At 39.6% G+C, this 19,752-nt stretch overlaps 1 protein-coding gene across 7 annotated transcripts; it reads right to left on the bottom strand.

Moving 5' to 3' along the window:
• Positions 1–1,595: 1,595 nt before the first annotated feature.
• MACIR (macrophage immunometabolism regulator) lies at positions 1,596–18,356 on the bottom strand. Of its 7 annotated transcripts, none has more exons than XM_019727976.3 (4): positions 18,130–18,356; positions 11,988–12,077; positions 6,103–6,152; positions 1,596–4,323 (listed from the first exon to the last, which is right to left on the bottom strand). In XM_019727976.3, the coding sequence occupies exon 4, from the start codon at positions 4,298–4,300 to the stop codon at positions 3,677–3,679; it is 624 nt and encodes a 207-aa protein (XP_019583535.1). In that variant the 5' UTR covers positions 4,301–4,323; positions 6,103–6,152; positions 11,988–12,077; positions 18,130–18,356; the 3' UTR covers positions 1,596–3,676. The 7 variants fall into 7 exon arrangements, with proteins under 7 accessions (XP_019583535.1, XP_074184728.1, XP_074184727.1 ...); XM_074328627.2 differs by lacking the exon at positions 18,130–18,356 and adding an exon at positions 17,228–17,800; XM_074328626.2 differs by lacking the exon at positions 18,130–18,356 and adding an exon at positions 13,098–17,213.
• Positions 18,357–19,752: the final 1,396 nt, after the last annotated feature.

Below are 19,752 nucleotides of genomic sequence, written 5' to 3'. Positions count from 1 at the left end.
GATCAGGGGTGACACTGCTTAGGAGATACGGTTTCAGACTTTTCCTCTGAAGTTATTTAATAAGGCCCTGCACAAAGTCGTTTCACAATGGTGAGAAGACAAATTCAACATCTCCCCCCAACGAGAGTACCTAAGTATCCTAGGGGCTCAGCAAACTCAAAATAACAAATCAAACCCATTCTTCTTTTGATTTGTGTCTAGTGCTGCTCTCCTCAGCCAGAAAAATCCTTCATTTTCTTCTCATGTAAAATATCAAAGAATCCATTTCATAATTCCTACTTAAAGGAGCACATTACAAAGTGAAGTGCATCATTACGTGCTGACAACCTCCACTTCCAGCTTTCGGATCGCATTTATTACATTTCCAAGGCAATCTTCATCAGTTTCCATTTCTCTAATCAAATTATATTGTTTAAAAGCCAATTTCATTTAATCCTTGCTGTCCTCTCTGCACTACAGTAACGTACATCCCTGCTCTCCCTCCACCCCACATCTTCTAAACCACTTACTCCATTAATAAACTGCTTGACAGTCTCTCCTCCTACTTTCTCTGACTGAGAACAAAGCACTTAGGCCAGGGTCATTTAAAAATTCCCTTTAAAACAAAATTTCAGTGGTTGTAATGGAATAAAAGCCTTTCCGAGATAAAAGCAAGAATGAGAACATAAGTGAAAATTGGTTGCTTTTCTCAAGATCTCAAAAAATATTCTTTCTTTAGTGAAACACCAATTTGCCTTTTAAAGGAAGTTTTAGAATCTTCTAAGAGCTTCCCGAAACCGCAAATATTGAAATCATTGAAAAGAAAACATCTCAAAGAAGAAAAAAGTGATCCACACACGGGACTTACAGGGCCTAAGTGAGAGCCACAGACAGGGCTTGATGGGCAGGACAGAGCCCAGAAGACCCGCGGGTTCGGAGTGAGTTTACATTTTAATTCCTCCCTGTAGTCTTTTCTTCCCTGACTGCAGACTACTGGAGCCCTGGAATACATATGCAGCTGGCCAGAAGTCAGAGGAGCAAGAGCGCTCACCTCAGAGTGAGGCAGGACTGAAATTCTATTGCTACTTCCTGCCTCTGCTGATCCTCTAAAACATGGTATTTCTGAAAAAAGAAGAGAAATTTGATGTTACGTGGTACTGCAATGTGAGGGCAAAGCAAGCACTATAAGATAACATCATCAGGTAGATATGGCCAAAAGTGTGCCCCATGTACTATGGAATATTAAATTAAACTGAATTTAAAAAGAATAAAAAGAGTTCAAAAATAGAACATATTAAAAGACTAGAGGAAAAGAGGAAATGGGATTTTTTTTATTTTTTTAGCTAAAAGAGATCCAGCCTAACCTTTTTTCTTGGAGAACAAGACCACGGAGTGCAGAGAACGCAAGAATTCATTAATGAAGGGGCTTGACAAACACATTTTGAAAACTTACTGCCCATGAGTTTTGAAACTTTCTTTCTAGGAAAGAAAACTTAAAATTACATATCTTTACCAGGCAGACAACAGCAAATAGGCCATGTTTCCAACTTTTCACCCTTCATTTTCTGCAACAGAGTTTCATCTGTCTTCAAGTAAAAACAAAACAAAACAAAACAAAAAGCTACATTTTTTATTTAGCTCAAGAAATTATTTAGGTGCATAGGCAGGGACAGATCTCACAGGTACACAGTTGTGTTTCGTAAGGGAATGAATACATGTCATTGTCATGAATACATCTTTTACCTTGAAATGGGAATGAGCACCAAAAGTAATTTTTTTTTTTTTTTAAACAAAAGTGGGGCCTAAAAATAAGTGCTTAGGTGGAATTCTTGAACAGGAACTAGCCTATTCATGGTGAACCTCGTTTAAAGCATCACACAACAATGTGTGTTTACATCACCCTTTTATTTCATAGTTAGAAATAACACAGTTCCACAGGGTAAATCATCAATAAATAACGATGTTTAATCATTAAAAGTAAAAATCCCAACTCTTTGGCATCTGACAGGATTCTATTTCTTGTCAAACTAATGACTATATAGATATAGTTCATCTTAGTGATCATTAGTCAATACACTATGTTACAAAGGTGCAATTTACTTTAAAATATCAACAGCTGAAAATTTCCAGCCCACTAAGAAATCCGATCAGCTTAGTAAGACATGGGCCAAGGTTCTTTCACATGGTTTGCCTCAATGAAAGCATAATAAATGTTGATTAAGTGTTCCTAGGGTTTCCTAATACTTATTCTGCTCTAAATAGTTTGCCATTTATTCTGGCGAAAGAAAAGTCACAACTGCACCAGGAATGACCCACTGAATTAAAAGGTGTTCTTATTTTATAAGCAAGATTGCTAACACCTAAGAAACTCACAGCCTCTGAAATAAAATTTAAAATAAGCAGTTCTATGCTGCCAGAAATGCCAATTCAGTAATAAATTGCACCTTCAAGAGTCAAATAGAAGAAATAGAAACTTTTACAAAAGGTTAAGTTACATACTTTTTTTTTTTTTCCAAAATATATTCAAGAATAGTTCAGCTGTATTTGTTACTAAAGCCAGGGTAATATCTCTTTAGCAACAAATTAAACCAGTGCAATTGACATAAATTGTTAAGTAATCCAGGATTAACCTATTAAAACTGTAGAAGCACTTTAGGCTCCTATACTAATCCTAGAAACTGGAATTTCAACGAGTGCTTGTGCTGCACCAAACTAAAACTGGAATGACCCGATGCCATGCTGACTGGTGTCACTTCATACTTCGGTTAAGCATTCAATAGTAGAAATCATGAGTTCCTCTACTAAAGTTCCATTCACTTATAGAACATTCAGATGCAATTAGTATTATGCCTAGAATCCACAACTAAAAGAATCCTTTCCATTTTAAAGTTCCAGATGAATTTTAAATTAGAAAATAAGCACGAAGGAAACTTTTTCAACTTACGAAAACTTCATGTTGGAAACTTCCTGGAAAAGCTTCCCCCGACCCATTGTAAAATAAATACTTTGTATCCCAAATTGAGTTTTATTAAGACACACGTTAATAACGCTATAAAGAAATATCTTACAGCCATAGAGATCAATAATTTTCCATGCGGAAATTAAAAAATTCATTGCTCAATAATATTATTGAGGCAAGTGAAGAAACATTATTCTCTTGTCAATCTGCAATGTTAATTTTTTTCAGTGCAAAACCAGTTATAAAATATTTAAACTCAATATTTAAAAATAAAAAGTGGTCCAATTCAGCAATGTTCAAGTTCTAAATTTCATAAAACAAATCATTACATACATTTTATAGTAAAATACAGAGATTAAAGAAGTACTTGAGTACTTAAGATATAAATTTCTAATCAACCAGACCAAGTCAGCAACAACCAAGCAGATAACATTCCCAATTCGAGCGCCAGAATCATAGATGATCCCGCGGTACCAGAGCCTTTTATCCTAGCTCAAAAGCCACAGAAACTAATGGTCAACATTCTGCTTTCTTTGCAGTTGCGTGCTCTAGAATTTCCCCCCCAGTACCTGTGATTTCATTTCTGTATCCAAAATTTGACCCAAACAATTGTTATGTTCCTGGAGCACTTAGCTGATATAACCATCTATGACATGAAGAGTCCTGTACAGAGCACAACAGTGGGTTCTTCTAGCCCAGTGCAGGCTGACCTCAACTGGTTTACACTCTGCAGGTCATTCATGTGTTATTCCGAGCAAACACACGGTCCCCTCTGAGCGTGAGGTGTTGCAGCTGGTACTGTAGCACTTCTGTGTCCGCCGGCTCCTTGATGTTCATTTTATCTAGATTGAGGTAGTCCAGAGATTTGGAGTGAGCCCTCTTACCTTTAAGAAGACACAGAGGCAGGGGCCCGTGGAGGGCCTTATAAGGTTCATACGGTAAAGATTTAGTGCACTTGTCTCCTGAGCTGGGCATCCGCCTTCGCCTCCTGCCATTGACAGCTGGAATCTCGTACGGCTGGTAGTACCTACTCCTGGTTTTATACAAACGAGAGGAACGGGCAAGTCCTGTATCCAGCTGTTTGGAGCGCAAGGAAGGCACGGCTTCGCCCTTACTCTCTTCCCCTCCCGTGCACTTCTGAGCTAACTTCAGGAGTTCCTCACCAGTCGTGAAGCCCACCAGATAGTTCGAGTCCATGTGCAGGATCTGGTAGCCTGACACAGTCCGGCGCATCGGGGAGCATGGCGTGCTGGAGCAGCGGGGCTTCTCTGCCTCCACCCTTCCTGGGGAGCTCCCCTCGGCCACGGGCAAGGGCAGGGTGCTCAGGGCACTTCTGGACTCTCCATTAACATCTACTTCCATTTTAGGCACCAGTCTGCACACTCCTAAAAGTAGACAGACAGATTAGAAGAGTGGAACGCGCAGAACCTTGGGCCAAGCTGGGTCATTTTAGGACGCTTAGGGACCATGAAATAACACTGGCCTTGAAAAACAGCCAATGTACAACTGACAGATTTTTATCTATCTCTATTTAATGTTCCAGAGCAGGCATGAAATGACTACCACTTCGCTGCCTTCAAGAACTCAAAGGCAGATTAAATTAAAGTCTGGAGTATCACTCAAAGGGAGTTCAGAAGGAGAAGCCAGCAGAAAACAACACTTCTCTCAATACAGTGCTCCATGCAATCATACAAAGTTTATTCCTTGACGCAATATTAAGCAAATCAAATACAGATCTCAACATCAAGCAAGTAAAAATAATCATACACATTTTCACAAGAATCCACAAAATCTTTCTGACATGAAAATTAATCTTTACATTGCCCATCATTTAATTTAAAATATGTGCTCAGCTCTTCCACCTGCAATTCTTTTCAACTGTGTTTAAGGGGCATATAATAAAAGATAAAAGCTGATCCATTTCTGCAAAGCATCCAATTTAGGCCTAAAACTTTTTTCTTACAGTATGGAAGAGTCTTTCTTAAGGGAAGTTTCCCCCAAACATTGTAAATGTTCCTACCTGAAGATCCCCAATGAATTATTTAAAGAAAACCATTTTTGTAGTTTAAAAGTGAACCCTAAATCCAACAGATCAGGTCATTTTTAATACTAAACATGAAAGATATCAGACGTTATTTTATTTGACTATTTAACCATAAATATACCATCTAAGACACTGCACTTTTGAATAGTTGAGTAAATGGCACAACAACAATTCATAATGAATACTAATATTATTCATTATAATGATCGCATTACATAGTTCGGAAAGCCCCACTGACAAGAAGTAACACAAATAATGGCCAGGTTCCTCGAAAGCTGCAGACACATACAATTTTGAAATATAAAATACTAAGGGAAACTGAGTTCCAATGTCATTTGAGAAAATTTATTGCTACTTGATTCTCATCTAGAAGTAGATAACACAGTTTTAAGTATCTCAGATCACTAAGCAAAATTATGTCAAATAACTGATTTTAAGATGAAATATTTATTGGAAATGGCTATTATATGAAACAGTCGTATGACTCCTTTGGTAAAACCTTTCCCTAACTGAAGCACGTCCTGATGTTTGGGTATTCATGTAAAATGAAGGAGCTACAGAAAAGCCACAAACTTCTTCCTTCATTTACATGCTACATTTCTTTCATTAGAAAATAAACCAAGACTATGAAGTTACCAGAGACCATCCTGTCCTCATCACAGTCCTCATCTATAGCACAAATGAAAACTAACATTAATAACGATTCCTGAGATCAAACAATTACTAAAGGGATCACTAGTTTTACTTACTTTGTACTCTAAGTCTTAGACTATTTCCAATTTTAATTTAACCAAAATACCTTAGCCCCTCAACCCTTCCAGATTTAAAGTAATTGGCTTTATTCTATTTTATGCATATAAACATAAATTTGTATTTGTGTAGTTTATATGTCTATAGAGAGGATAAAAATAGTAGGTGACTACCAGCTACTTTGATATGCATACAAAAACCGAAAGATTTCTCATCTAATAAACTGCAGAGGGCTATATGACGCTTCATCAAATTTTAGGCTGAACAAACAAATGTTTAAGCCAAATGACAAACTAATCCTTCCTTTCTCACTAATTCTGTAGCCCAGAAAGAGCACAAGAGCACAGCTTATAGAAGGCCTCCAACCTACCTAACCTGACAGGCAGCTACAGGCAGGAAGTGATTCTCTGACACTTCATTCTGAAAAGACAAGGAGAGAGGAGGGTCAGTGAGGCCAAAGGAAGTAGGGCTGTGGAGGAAATGGAGCATACACACATAGTGGGGGCCCCACCCAAGTAGAGTTACCCAGGAGGTAACACTCAAGCAATCAGTCACATGACGTGACACACTGGTCTAGGTCTCTTGCAAATCTGGCAGTCCACGACAGTCCACGCATCTCCAGCAGCCACCTTACTGCATTCCCATTTGCTATATTATAAACCTCCTGCAATCCATGAATTCACACCCTACCCACCCTGAACTGGGTAAAACTGAAAACTGAGGGTAGGCCGAAAGTCATCATTTTTGCCTGTGAGGGATAAACAGTGCTAAGCAAGCTAATAGTGTACAAAGTCACAGTAAAGAAGAGTGGGCAAAGGCTTCTGTGAGCAATAGGTCAAAAATTTGTTCCCACACTAAGCCAATCATGTTGCATCAAGGCAGGCCATCAGGAATTCTTAGAATCTCTAGGGGTTGAGGATAAAGGATGGTAGAATACAAAGTCTTGAGAGAAAAAAGGCAGAAATTATGTATTAGCTAGAAAATAAGTACCTAGAAAATTAGAAGAGTGGAGTGAGGCAACATATAAAGGTCAAAATCAGATGTGACGTGAAACAGACACTACTGTTAGATGAGTAACTATCACTGGTTACGTTTCCAGCAGAATCTTCAGGCATCTACTTGATAGACAACCTGCATCGTTAAGTAGATGTGGTTTAAGAGCTCTGGAAATTTCAACCAAGCAGCCTGGTGTAAAAAACTTACATGCTTTGCTGATGTAAACGTACTCCCTTATAGAAAACACTACTTAACCAGAAAGTTAACGAAATAAGCATTTCTACTGTCCTCTAACACAAATCTTTAACCTAGTAACTCAGGTCAAGCCTCTATGTAAAATTTCTGAATGATAGTCTCACTGCACTCAAATATGAAAATGTTCATTTTACATATATTGCATATATAGCTGTTACATGCGGAACTTCTAATGAGTAAGTCTAAGGGTGGAAAATTGTTTGTACTTTTTAGCTATAAAACATCAGCACTTCTACTCCAAGCAATGGCACAGTCGCAAAATAGATCTTTTGGATGGTTTCATTGATCTCTACAGTGTATTGTCATATATACAAGAACATCTTCAGATCTTGATATTTAAGTAGGAATGTGAATGGTGCAACAAGGACTTTTGCAAATTGCTTAGATTTTTTTGTTTGTCTTTTCCTTTTTACCTATATATTGCGTTTCTAAAGAACATCTATTGTGTGGAACTAAGAAACCTTGGTGGCGGCTGGTTTTCAGAGAAGAAAGAGAGCACTGATTGGCAAATATTTCAGTTTCAGCTGGGTGGAATGCTGACTAAGCAGCATACCTTCCATTCTTCAACGTGACTGAAAACAAAACTTTTTATGCTGTTAAATTCCTGAGAATTTCCTGACTAGATTTAAATACTGGAGTACGGTCCTGAGAGCAGCAGTTATAGAATTAACTTTTTCAGGTTATCTTTTACAAACATTTTTATTTCTTTATTCATTTATTTGTTGTTTTATTTCTTTTTTTGAAGGAGGGCGCAACTCACACGAGCCCATGCAGGTATCGAACCAGCAACCTTGGTGCTACCAGCTCAGCTTATCTTTTAAATGGGCCGAAGTGGTGCAGGTACTGTCCTACGGCGGATAGTCTAGGTACTTTCTAATTCCAGAAATCTACACACAAAAAAGGGTGATGCTAAAAACAATAAAGACTGAGCGAGTCTCACAGTCAACATATCTTGATATATGGATGGTCAGTATTTTGCATTGAAAAGTTTCTTACTAAAAGTCATTCATCAGGAAACTTGGCTCTCATGACTAGAACTGGAGATGGTCTGTGGTGAGCAGTACATTCTTTTTATTTTACCATGAAAAATCTGCTTGTGGGTTTGTTATTTTCAACCAACCTATTCATGACTAAACATTGTGTTCCATATCCTCAAATAAATCTTGTAACAAAAAAAGCATATTTCTAAGATAAATGACAACAAAGCACTTTCATACATATCGTAGGTATGTGAAACAGGCACCATTCCCACCACATCAATAAAAATAAATGTGAACTGAGAAATCAGGTCCAGGTTAATTCAGGTCCAATGCCAACTTCCGCATTGCAGAGCACGGAAAACCAGAAACCAGCAACACCCTTATTGCTTCCATCAATGCCTTTCAGATATACTTTAAAGCAAAACTAAAGACTAGAAGCAGAAAACAGAAAAAAAAAAAATGTCATAATAACAGAAGCAGCAAAATTTCAGTAGCTACAAGAGTCTAGAACAGAAAATGCAACAAGAATAGTCAACTTCTAGTTGAACAATGCTTTGAAACCTGAGTTTCTGAAACAAGTACCAGGAACAAATATAATTTTTTTTAAATAACACCTAAGGGTCTTGAATATCTAATTCTCTCACAACCCAATCAGTAACACTGGCACTGACATATACTTAATAGAGCACATGAAAGACCTGGAAATGTCATAGGCACCACTGTATTTCTTTGAAATACAAGAGGATTCAAATTAGACAACACCTGACAAGGTAGCACTTTAATATTCACCTGAAAAATATACACAGTGTACATTTTAAAAACACTGGGTACAGCATGCAATTATGAATTTTGGCTAAAACTAAAGCAAAAAGGCCCAAACCACAACACGCATGCAGGGGATCCCAGCGCACCGAGAAGAGCATATTCAAAACACGGTGACCTATATGGAATCTGCTCAGTTTTGAACACTCTCCAGAGGCCAAACTTCTCATACATTTGGCAAAGGGAGCAACATTTTGAAAATATAACCTAAATGCTTTAGCTCCTTAGACCAGCTCTGAAAATAGCTGATAAGTTTCACAACTGCTATACAAAGAATTCTTTTGAGAAGTACTGCATTCTGGGAATTTTTTTTAATCAAGCTTATCAAAAAAAAGTCACCCTCAGCAATCAAAACACTGCTCCATATGCTTGAACTGTTTTTAGAAACATACAGCAATACCATTTAAGAGAAAACAGATATAGCATAACGTCTAAATAGACAGAACAAAAATGTCAAGTGAATAAAATTCTTTTCAAGGGGTACCTGAAACATACCATTCAGAACAGAGCCATTCCTTTGGAAATAGAGTCTCCTAAGCATGGCTATTATCTGTCTAATAATATCTAGAATCGCCTAATTTTAATGCAGAATCATCTTGGAGTTCACCTTCCTGGACGCTCTGATTGTACAGAAGACGGCACTGAAGCCACAAAGGGAGGGGCCATGCAGGCAATCCCAGTCGCCTGGCTCCAAGTTCAATGCTCCTTCTATTTCATCATGCTACCGTGTTTCCCCAAAAATAAGACCAGGGCTTACACTGTACTCCAAAAGACATTTGGGCTTATGTTCAGGGGCTGTCCTCCTGAAAAATCATGCTAGGGCTTATTTCCCAGTTAGGTCTTATTTTCGGGGAAACACGGTATGCTTCTAGCATGTGGTGGCAAACCTGTCTACACACTGACATCATTCAAGGAGCTTCAAAAAATACTGATGTCTGCGCTCTATCCACAGGTTTATGATTTTTTTCATTTGGGGTGTAGCCTGGGGTCTGAAAGTTCTAAAAGATCCCCAGGTGACTCTAATATGCAGACATGTCTGGGAACTTGTCAGAACTTATCAGATAAAAAAATTTCACCCCTGTAAATTTCTGCCCTTTTTAAAAATCCATAATTATAGTCATATTAGTGAATATCATTCTGGTCTGCTTCCAAACTTTCCCTAAAGCCTTCTAGTTTACTGTTGCTACTCCATTGTGGGCTATAAAAAAAAAAAAATCTGCTAACCAAACTTGTTAAAAATGGACATAAAATAAAAATAAACCTGTGCTGAATGTGAATTGAGTTCCTTCATTTGCATACACTTTGGTATAGTTATTTTAGCTTCTTAGAAGCCTTCATCAGGTATAGCCACTTTGGGAAACAGTTTGGCAATTTCTTATAAACTTAAATGAATACTCATTAAACAATCCACCTACCCTACTTGTAGGTATTTACCTAGGAAACATGAAAATATGTTCACACAAAGACCTGAACATGTTTATAGCAGCTTCATTCAATATCTGGAAACAATGCAAATGTCCACCAACAGGGAAATGGAAACAGAAACTGTACTCGCTCCACCCATATAATAAAATACTGCTCAGCAATGAAAAGGAGCAAGTTAGGATACCAAATGAAAGAAGCAGACAGAAAATGCTACCTACTGTGTGATTCTACTAACGTGACATGGAAAAGGCAAAACTATTGGGACAGCAATCAATCAGTGACTGTCAAGGATGGGGGCTGGGAGGAGGGGACAGACTACAAGGGATACAAGGAAATTTTGGGGTGGGGGTGATGAAAATATTCTATATATTCACTGTAGTGGTCATTACACAACTAGATACATTTGTCAAAACTCAACAAACTATATACTTAAAGTGGTGAACTTTACTGTGCATAAATTGTATCTCTCACATATTTCCAAGTGTCTGATGGTCCTCCAAATTTTATATTCCTGTGGCTACAGGAATGTGTGTATCTATATCTTTCCATGTGTACATATGTATCCATACATAGTTATAGATAAATATATAAATAAAAGGACATTCTAGCAGAGCTGCAAAAAGGGAAATGAACCAACTTGAGAGGTGGTGAGTCACTTGCCATGTAAGGTGTTCATAGACTGGACGACCATTAAGATTCCTTCTGATTCTGAGAACATACAATTTGAAGAATTTTAAAAATTGGAGGACCAAATTTTGTCCTGCATAAGTTAGTGACCCAGCCACATTCTTATTCAACATCCTCAAAAGTACTTTCTTTGTATTTATGGTTGCAAACTTCTTGCTCTTTTCTTCAAAACTGAAAATTTAATTAATGTTTCCATTTTTCCAATGTTTTAAAATGTATTTTCATAAGTCTGATTGGCTATATCTACTTAACAAGCAAAAGTGTTTGGTTTTCCCCATCGCTCCTTTGAATTATTCTGCTGCTGACTGCTAATCTGGAAATCACTTTTCCTGAGATTTTTTCCCAAGGATTATGATCACTCTAAGTAATTCAAAGGACCTAGAAAGATACTGGCCAAGGAGGATGATATACCAAAGCATGAACTCATACAAATCTAGTTTTCAAAACGCTAGTTTTAAAGATCACAATTAAAGTTTTTTTTTTTCCCTTTCAAGGACTTGGAGCCACAAGAACAACTGTGTCAGCACAGATACAAAGATGACACACTGAAAAAAGACAACGAAAGGAAGACAACAGCACTGCATATTTTTAACAGTTCAAATTCCTGGTGTGATAAAAGGCATGTCACACTTACAGTGAACTGATATTTGACTAAGTGAAAATGATGCTCCTCTCAGTCTCACCTGTTTGCCATTCTTTATGTATGATAACACACAACTAGCACATTTTGCAAATTATTTTGCCAATCTTTGGAAATTAATGTTTTTACTAAAATGTCTCTGAAAATAGGGCAACTACCTCTTAACTACTATATTTTGAAATATTATTCCATACAACCTCCTTTATCTTACAGGAATAAACAAAGGAAAATCTACTCAATCAAAAGGTCAAAAAATTTAAATATAATGTTAGCGTTTTGCAACAATTTGAGTTCTCACGATTAAAAATTTCATAATTGTAGTGTATATATACATATTTGCAATAATATACTGATATTTGACACTTATCTGTTTATGCATTCATTAAAACACAGAATGATATTATGTTCACACTACTGGTTAACAAACAGAAAGAGCAAAATAGAACTCACCAGGCTAAATCCCAGAAGATGTCACTGTACAATTTCCAAGGAGTCCCAAGGGAACACAGGCATAATAATTTTTCTGCTCTACTCCAAATACTAAACATGAAATACAAAAATAAACCTTTAATTTAACAAGTAACACAACTTAGGAAGCAATTATATCAATTCTAGCAGCAGAACAGGATGAAACTATTAGGAGGTACTAACACCAGGTACAGATTATATAGGATACAATATTAATTAATTTAATTAAAGTAATTGTAAGTTTATGCAGCTAACTTAAACCTCAAACATTTTACCACACTTGTTCCTCTGTGTTCTGTTGCTTAAACTCTACCTGGAGACTATGGGTAGCTAACTGGGCTAAATATAGACAAGACAACTTAGGGCTTTAAATGTTGGTTCCGCCCCGCTAGCCCTATTCATGTATCCTATGGGAAAAAATAATGCTGAGGTTGGGGTCAAAAGAACAGGCCTTAGTCCTGGCCTTGCTAAGAACTCTGCCTCGCGACCTTGTATAAATAGCAATCTTTAAAAAGAGGACAATGGCATCCTTCCTCCCTCATACAGTTGTTCTGTGGATCAAACGAGAAGAGGTAGGTGAACCTGTTCTGCATGCTGCAAAGCCTTTACAGATGTGATATTATTATTATGCAATTAATTTTTGGTGTCTACTCATTTTAGCCATAAAATAGCAACAATAAAAATCCTTCATAAGACTGCCCTGGGGCAAATGATTGGAAGGCTCTTGAGGGGAAAAAAACACTTCTTTAGAGTTATCACACTGCTTTATGCTTCTAGCATCTCTTCTGCCTTCCCTTCTTACCTGGGGAGGTACGGTGTAAGAGAATCTATCTTTATCTCCTACCTCCCCAGTTAATTGGGTTAATTTCTTGAGATCACGAAAACTCCCCAGAGTCCTTTCCACCTGTAAAAGTTCCTTTGTTTGGTTTTCTGTTGTGTTTAACTCAGTGGTGTGGTGGTGAGGCATTCAAATGAACTGAGTGGACACATTTTATGTACATATGTGCACAGAGGCCAAAAAAGTGGCAACAGTACAATAGAATACAAAGGGCAAGGGGAAATGCGAGTTTGCCACTTTATTACTTTCCTTACCAGTCCAGAAGAGTTTTGTCCAAAGGAAACTGGATAATCACTGAATTAAAGGTGTTGGCTTTTATAGCTTGAGAAACTGGAAGTAGTTAATGCACCAAGAACTGTCATTCTGAGAAGCATGTTTCAGCTTTGGAACTTCTTTAGATTTATGTAACAGATACACTCCCTTTCATTTCTTCGCCACAAACTATTTTCAAATGGAGTAAGCAAGAAACCTAGATAATTAAGACTTGGTTCTACTCCACCAATGAAGCCTCAGGTTTTAACATAAAGTGAACCGCAATGTCACAAAAATGCTTACCTAACAATGAAAGTTTTTATTTAATATAATCGCCCCTGAGAATTCCCCAAATAACATCATAAAGTTCAAGTTGATTTATTTAATATTTAAGTAAATGGACTTTTTAAGGCAGAAGGAAAATAAAAAGAAACTAGTATTTTTGAGCACTTTCTATATGTCAAAAGCTATATGCAATTTATACCATTTAATCTTTACTACTCCATGAGGAACATATCCCCACTCTAAAGTATGTGATCAATGAATATTATCTGAGAGTCAGAGCAGGAAGCTGAGCCCCAACCCAGCTGACTCCAAAGCCCACTGGCATTGCTTTACACATGAAACTTCACTCTAGATTTGAAAGCAGAGGAGCCTTAAAGAAATCATCTAACTCTTGCACTGGAGCTTATGTTGAAGTCTAGGGCACGGCTGGTAATTTCATAGTAAACAAAGTGTAGTAACTGATTATCCTTATTATGCCAGTGCCAAGCCAGAAATAGAATACAAACAAAGTCCAAGGCAGTGAGTGACACAGGGCGAAACCCAGAAGCTCTGTTCCATGTCTCATTTTTTACTATTTTTGACTCTGCTTACTATTTTGTGTATTAATTTCCTACTACCCGTGCACAAAGGCTAAGAAAATGATGAAGATGTTGAAAAAGAGAACATTTTTTAAATTAAAAGAACAAGGCCAGAAACTAGTATAAGAATATTCCTTCTTTAAAAAGGAACCCAATAAAAAATTATAGTAACCCCCACCTCCCATTAGAAATAACTAACGCATTGTAATATGAAAGTTCCCAAAATATACTTTTGAAATGACATTTTTAGAACACTTTTAAAATATCTATAAATCTCTAACACTTGCAATTGATTCTGGCAAATGTTTTGAACATGAAGGCATGGCAAGATATCAATGGGTCTCCTCTCAAAAACAGCAAGAACGCAAAGAACTCACGTGAATTTCTTACAAGATGGACCAAATGCTGCATAGAAAAAGAGACCGAAGTAAACAGAGCAAAGGCTAGAGTATACATATAATGCTTCCAGCTATAAGCAGCTGAAGCAAATGTAAAGCCCTGTGACAATACCCTGTAAGCAATGAAAACAAAAATTAAGCGTGGCCAAGAGCTGTCCACAGGCCTCTGGACTGGGGAACCATAAGTGACTAAGCAAAGGACACCCAACAGTTGACTGCATGAAGCATCTACAAATAGAAAAGTTTGCAAATGTTAAGGAGCAAGTATCAAATTTCTCAGGCAAGATGATAAACGTCACAAGTAAATAAAGGATGTCCTTCAGAAGTGGGGTGGCTATATGTCTCAGTTCATAGCCCCCAGTGCCCTGGCATAATTATTTACAGCACTCCCTGTATGTCTCAGAAGTGTCCCAGTTTGGCCACTATATTGTTATCCTACTCAAAAGTAACCTGTAACAATGGAAAGCCAATGGATTAAGAATGGAAGGGAAAGAGGGAGGAAGGACCTCTGCTTGCATAATGGTTGCAAATACAGATTTAAGGACCATTTCTCTGGGTGTATCCACTCAGCCGTTTAATTAGTCATTTACTCATTCAGTCATGCAACAATATTTCAAGTCTTATTATGCCCCAACATCGTACAGACACTGGGGCAAATACAAAAAGTGAAGCCTGAAGCCAGTCAAGAGGAGACGACAGACAGACATGAAAATACAAAAATTTAATACATGTAACAGTAAACCTGAATGCACTGGGAACCCAGAGAAAGGAGTGGTTTTCCAAAAACATACAAAGCTCCATATGGAAATGTTCAAGCCCACACAAAATCTCTACAGACAAAAAAGCCACAAAACTCAGGCTTCAGCATAGATATACTAACAAAATACCAAAAGAAAAATATTTAACAAAATCAATCACTTCCAAATCATAAGGTTATAAATATGAAGGCTAGCACATAGTTCTTGTGAACTTTGGTAAATAAAGTCCCCTAATCATCAGAGATTATATTATGGAAAGCAAGATAAATTTTAGGCAAAAAATATTGTAGAGTGTAAGTTATGGGTTCTAATTCTAGCTCTCAAAACACGAAGGAAAAAAAATGGAAACAGGTAGTATTTCTCAGAATGGCTATCTGAGGAGAGACCAATAATGAAAAAGCACTTAGGGGGGAAAAAAGCAATTTTCAAAAGTCCCATTCAGACTAATGAAAATATTTTGCAACCACTAGTCTCAAAGATTACTCTAAAAACAAGTAAAAGAGCGAAGATCCAAAACATCTCTCAAGTAACAAAATTCTGAACAGAAATAAAATGGTTTAACACACACAAGGAACACAAAATGCTTTGCTGTACCTACATGCTCATCGTAAGAGTTTAAAGTAATCTTACTTTTCCATTTGCAACTCGTAAGAACTAAACCATCAATAAGTTTTAAAAAGAGTGAAGTAGGGTGTGACTTTCCTGAAACCATCCTTGACCTTACCAATGTGGTAAGACAACCCCTAATGGGCTCAGTAAGACAAAAATGTGTTTCTCTTTCTAATATCAGTTCTTTTAATAGCAACTCCCTTAAAGTGCAGCGTTCACTTTCTTTATACTTCTGCTAAGTAGAAATTAAAGCTAAATTATCAATGTTTTATCATTAGGTGAAATCACCTTTCTTTTAGAAAAAAATTCAGTTTCACTACAAATATGACGGAGGATAACCAGAACTGCAGGTCTACAAACTGTCTTTACAAGAACTTTGCCTCCCTGGAAACATAACAGAAATGGGACAGGTGTACACAGAAAAACTGGCTAAACTTCCACACGGAAGCTTGAAACCAGGAACTTGTTTTGATAGAAGAGTGATGAAACCAAGAGTTCTAGTTGGAGTACAAGAGCTGACTTTTCCCCAGTAGGATATATACAGCAAACAAAATTTAAATCCTGTATATAAAGTTTTATTACTCCCACCACACTAAATACTTTTAAAGGTTAATGTGTACAATAGCTTTCCAAAGTATACAAAATTACACAGGAAAACTAAACAAATGCACTGACCTTATGTAAGGTCAATACATACCCTCTGTCTTATATACTGGAATAGTTACTACTAAACAGTCTCATTTGCTATAAATTGTTGGCAGAAATACATTCTATACGTTAGTTCTTATCAAATCAAGAGGTCTCTGGGCTCATTAATCCTTATATTTCATCCTGGCCATTTTTTTAAGTTTATAATGCGTACACCGAGAAATCTGTGAAAGATTCATTAAACATAATTACGTAAGCATCAATTATGATTTTGAATTATAATACCAAAAGCTTCTGCAATAATAACCAATACTGTATTCTCAAATGATTAGGAAAATAAACTTTGGGAAGAGATCATTTCTATGTCCCCAGTGTCTAACCTGCTCTACAGCGTTAAAAGAAAAAAAAAGCAACAATTCTAAATTGTAGGGTGGCTCATCTAAGAAAAACAATGTAAAAGGAAGAGTCTAGTAACGTCAGAAATGTTGTGCAAGAATTGTTCTTTCGGCTAGGAGTGAAATGCTTCTGCCTCCATTTTTCCAATTCTTCAAATGATTACAAAGTTCCCAGCCCCCGTTTCACCTAAGTACCACAGCCACACACATACACGCTGAGCATCTTCGCTCGACACAACCCACTGGGTGAAATTGGCGTGGGTGGAGAAACAGGGAGACCCTAAGGACGTGGAACACTTGCAAAGGGAAAAGGACAGGGCCATCATTCCCTTCGTGTTCCCTTCTCCTTTCTGGCACAGATTTGCAGATGCCACCACTAGAGTTTGGCAGCTTCACAATGGGACCGCCTGCTCAAGGTCTGACTGACGCCCTACTGGAAACCCCTTTCCTCCGCTTCCTACCTGCCTCAAAGTCCACCCGCGACAGGTGGGGCGAGGGCGGCGATGCCCAACGACATCTGCCCCTTTCGGTTCTGGCTAGCTCCCAGCGCCCATCCACACGCGCGTTCCCGGCCAGGGCCGGCCCGTTCGCCCCCGCCGCCCCGGCACACGCGCAGCACGCGCGAACCGCAGACTCCCGAACGGCCTCGCCCCCCAGATTGCAGCGCGGGCAAGGAGGGCCCGCGAGATAAGGCCGCCAAGGCTCGCCGGGAGGCCCTATCTGGTCCGGGCAGTCGCACCCAGCGCGCGGCCGGGCACGCGGCCAGAGGCGCAGCAGGCCCTGGGAAGAGCTACTTCTCAATGAAGCCCCCAGGCCCGCTGCCCCGCGGCGCGGGCAGGGCGTCGGAGCAGCGAGTGCGCGCGCCAACGCGCCCCGACTTCCGCACCGCAGCACCGCGGGAGAGACGCTCCGGGTCGCCGAGTCCCCGAGTCCCCGCAGCTCTCCGGCGAGCGCACGCAGCGCACACACGGGGAGCACGCCCCCGCACACTCACTCACACGCACTGCACACTCACAGTGTCTCGGGCCCCACCCCTGTGCCAAGAAACCGCAAGCTCACCGCACCCGGCAAGGGCCCCACCCAGTTCACCAGACCCCAGCCCCTGCTCCGGCGCCCAGGGACTGGCCATCCGAGGCCGGGGGTCACTAAGGCCGCCTATCCCGGAGGCCTGCCCGGCCGGGATCCCCAGCACCGCGCGGACACCGCGCGCCCGGCCCAGACACGAGGCAGGGAGGAAGGGGCGGCGCCGCGACTGGGGCTGGCACCCGGGATCGGTTACTGGGGCACCCCCCCACCCATCACCACCACCTTTCTCTGCAGCACAAAAGGTTGCAGACGGAATCGCCTTCCCCGTGCAACCTACCGGTGGTTCACGGCTTCGCCGCCTCCGCCGTTCCTGGAGCCGCGGAGCCGGAGACAAGGGCGGGAGAGGCGCAGGGCTGCGGCGCCGAGCTCCGGGCAGAGGCCGCCAGCCCAGCCAGCCGGGTACCCTGTCCTCTCCCACCGCGCTCAGCGCCAGCTACCGCCCGGCGTAGTCCCCGCCTCCCCCTCCGCCCGCCTTCCCGCCCTCCCGCCCTCCTCCCTCTGGCTGCAGAGGCGCAGCCTGTCAGTGATGAGCCCGCCTCCTGCGCCCAGCTCAGACACCCGGTGGAAGGGCGGACTGGTGAGAGCGAGGCGCTAAGAGGCCTGATGAGGTTGGCGCGCGGGGCGGAGTTGCTGACTGAGGAGGCGAAGGAGGAGTCGTAACCCCCCTCCCCAGTCCAAACCCGGCTCTCCAACTCAAGAACCTCAACAGCACCAACAGCACCAACTTGCGGGCCTGGCAACACTCAGGTTTCCCCATTTAAGTGGTGTGATGATGTTTGTCATTTGTGAGTCTCTGCTTAGCACTGAGGATTCAGCACTGAGCAGAAGTAGAGAAGACTAGAGCCCAGAAGCCCATGAAACTACAAATTATAAAATAAATCTTAGAAAACTGCTAAATATCTAGTCAAAGTGGGGGGGGGGGAGAAAATTCAAATTGATTCTGATGGGCTGTTCTTGAATCTTCAGACTTGATCTTTTCCATTCTTGTAAGAAATTCTTTTTTTTAAAATCAAGATTTTTTACTCTCGGTTCCTGTACATCTCCTCTGCCAAACCAGTTAATACATTCAGCACTAAGAAGTTTACTGATATTTATTCAGCTCTTATTATGGCCCAGGCCTTTTTTACATGTATTTCCAAATTGACACCTGTCAACAATTCTATAAGGGAGTGACCAATTATGATCCGTATTTTAAAGATGCATAAAGTTTAAGTAACTTCCTCGAGGTCACACACCTACATAGTCAGTGGCAGAGCTGGTTTTGAACCCAGGCAGTGCAAGTTTAGAATTATTTATAAATGTTGCTGATTTATGTTACAGTCTCAAGCCAAGAGTTTGTTGTTCTTTTTTGTAACAAAGTGCTTTAACTGAACATATAAGGTACAAACTTGGTGTAAATTAATATGAATTTAGACAAATCTTGATTCAAACTTGTTCCAAAACCGCTCTGTGCACCCTTACTTGGACAGCCGGATGCCTGGAGGCTTCTCAACTAGAAGACATTTTTACTACTCTGTGTCCCTAAAACAAAGGAAGACAGAGGGAGACGGAAATTTTAACTCATATCCTCTAAAGAACAATTTTAGAAAACAAATCACTTTATTTCCAACATAGATATGTATGTAACTTCTCCAACCTGATACAACATGTGTTGAATAAATGAATGGACTGTTTTTGCATCACTAATGTAAGAGAACACACTGAAAGTTATTCCAGATTACAATCTGTTAGATACAATAGTGTATTGTTCTGATGATCGTTCTCATAAAACCACAGGAAACATTGAATATTTGTATATTCAGAAATGTACTTTCATTCTGTCCTGTCTGACATTTTATAACCCTTTCAGAAGAATGCCTTGTACTTGCCCTTTGCTCTGAAAGTTCCGCAATATTCTTTG

This window comes from Rhinolophus sinicus, chromosome 3 (assembly GCF_057876585.1).
Source record: "Rhinolophus sinicus isolate RSI-liver-muscle chromosome 3, RSI-T2T, whole genome shotgun sequence".
NCBI lineage: Eukaryota > Metazoa > Chordata > Mammalia > Chiroptera > Rhinolophidae > Rhinolophus > Rhinolophus sinicus.
Note: the sequence above shows the minus strand (reverse complement) of the source record. Positions and strands in the feature narration are given on the sequence as shown.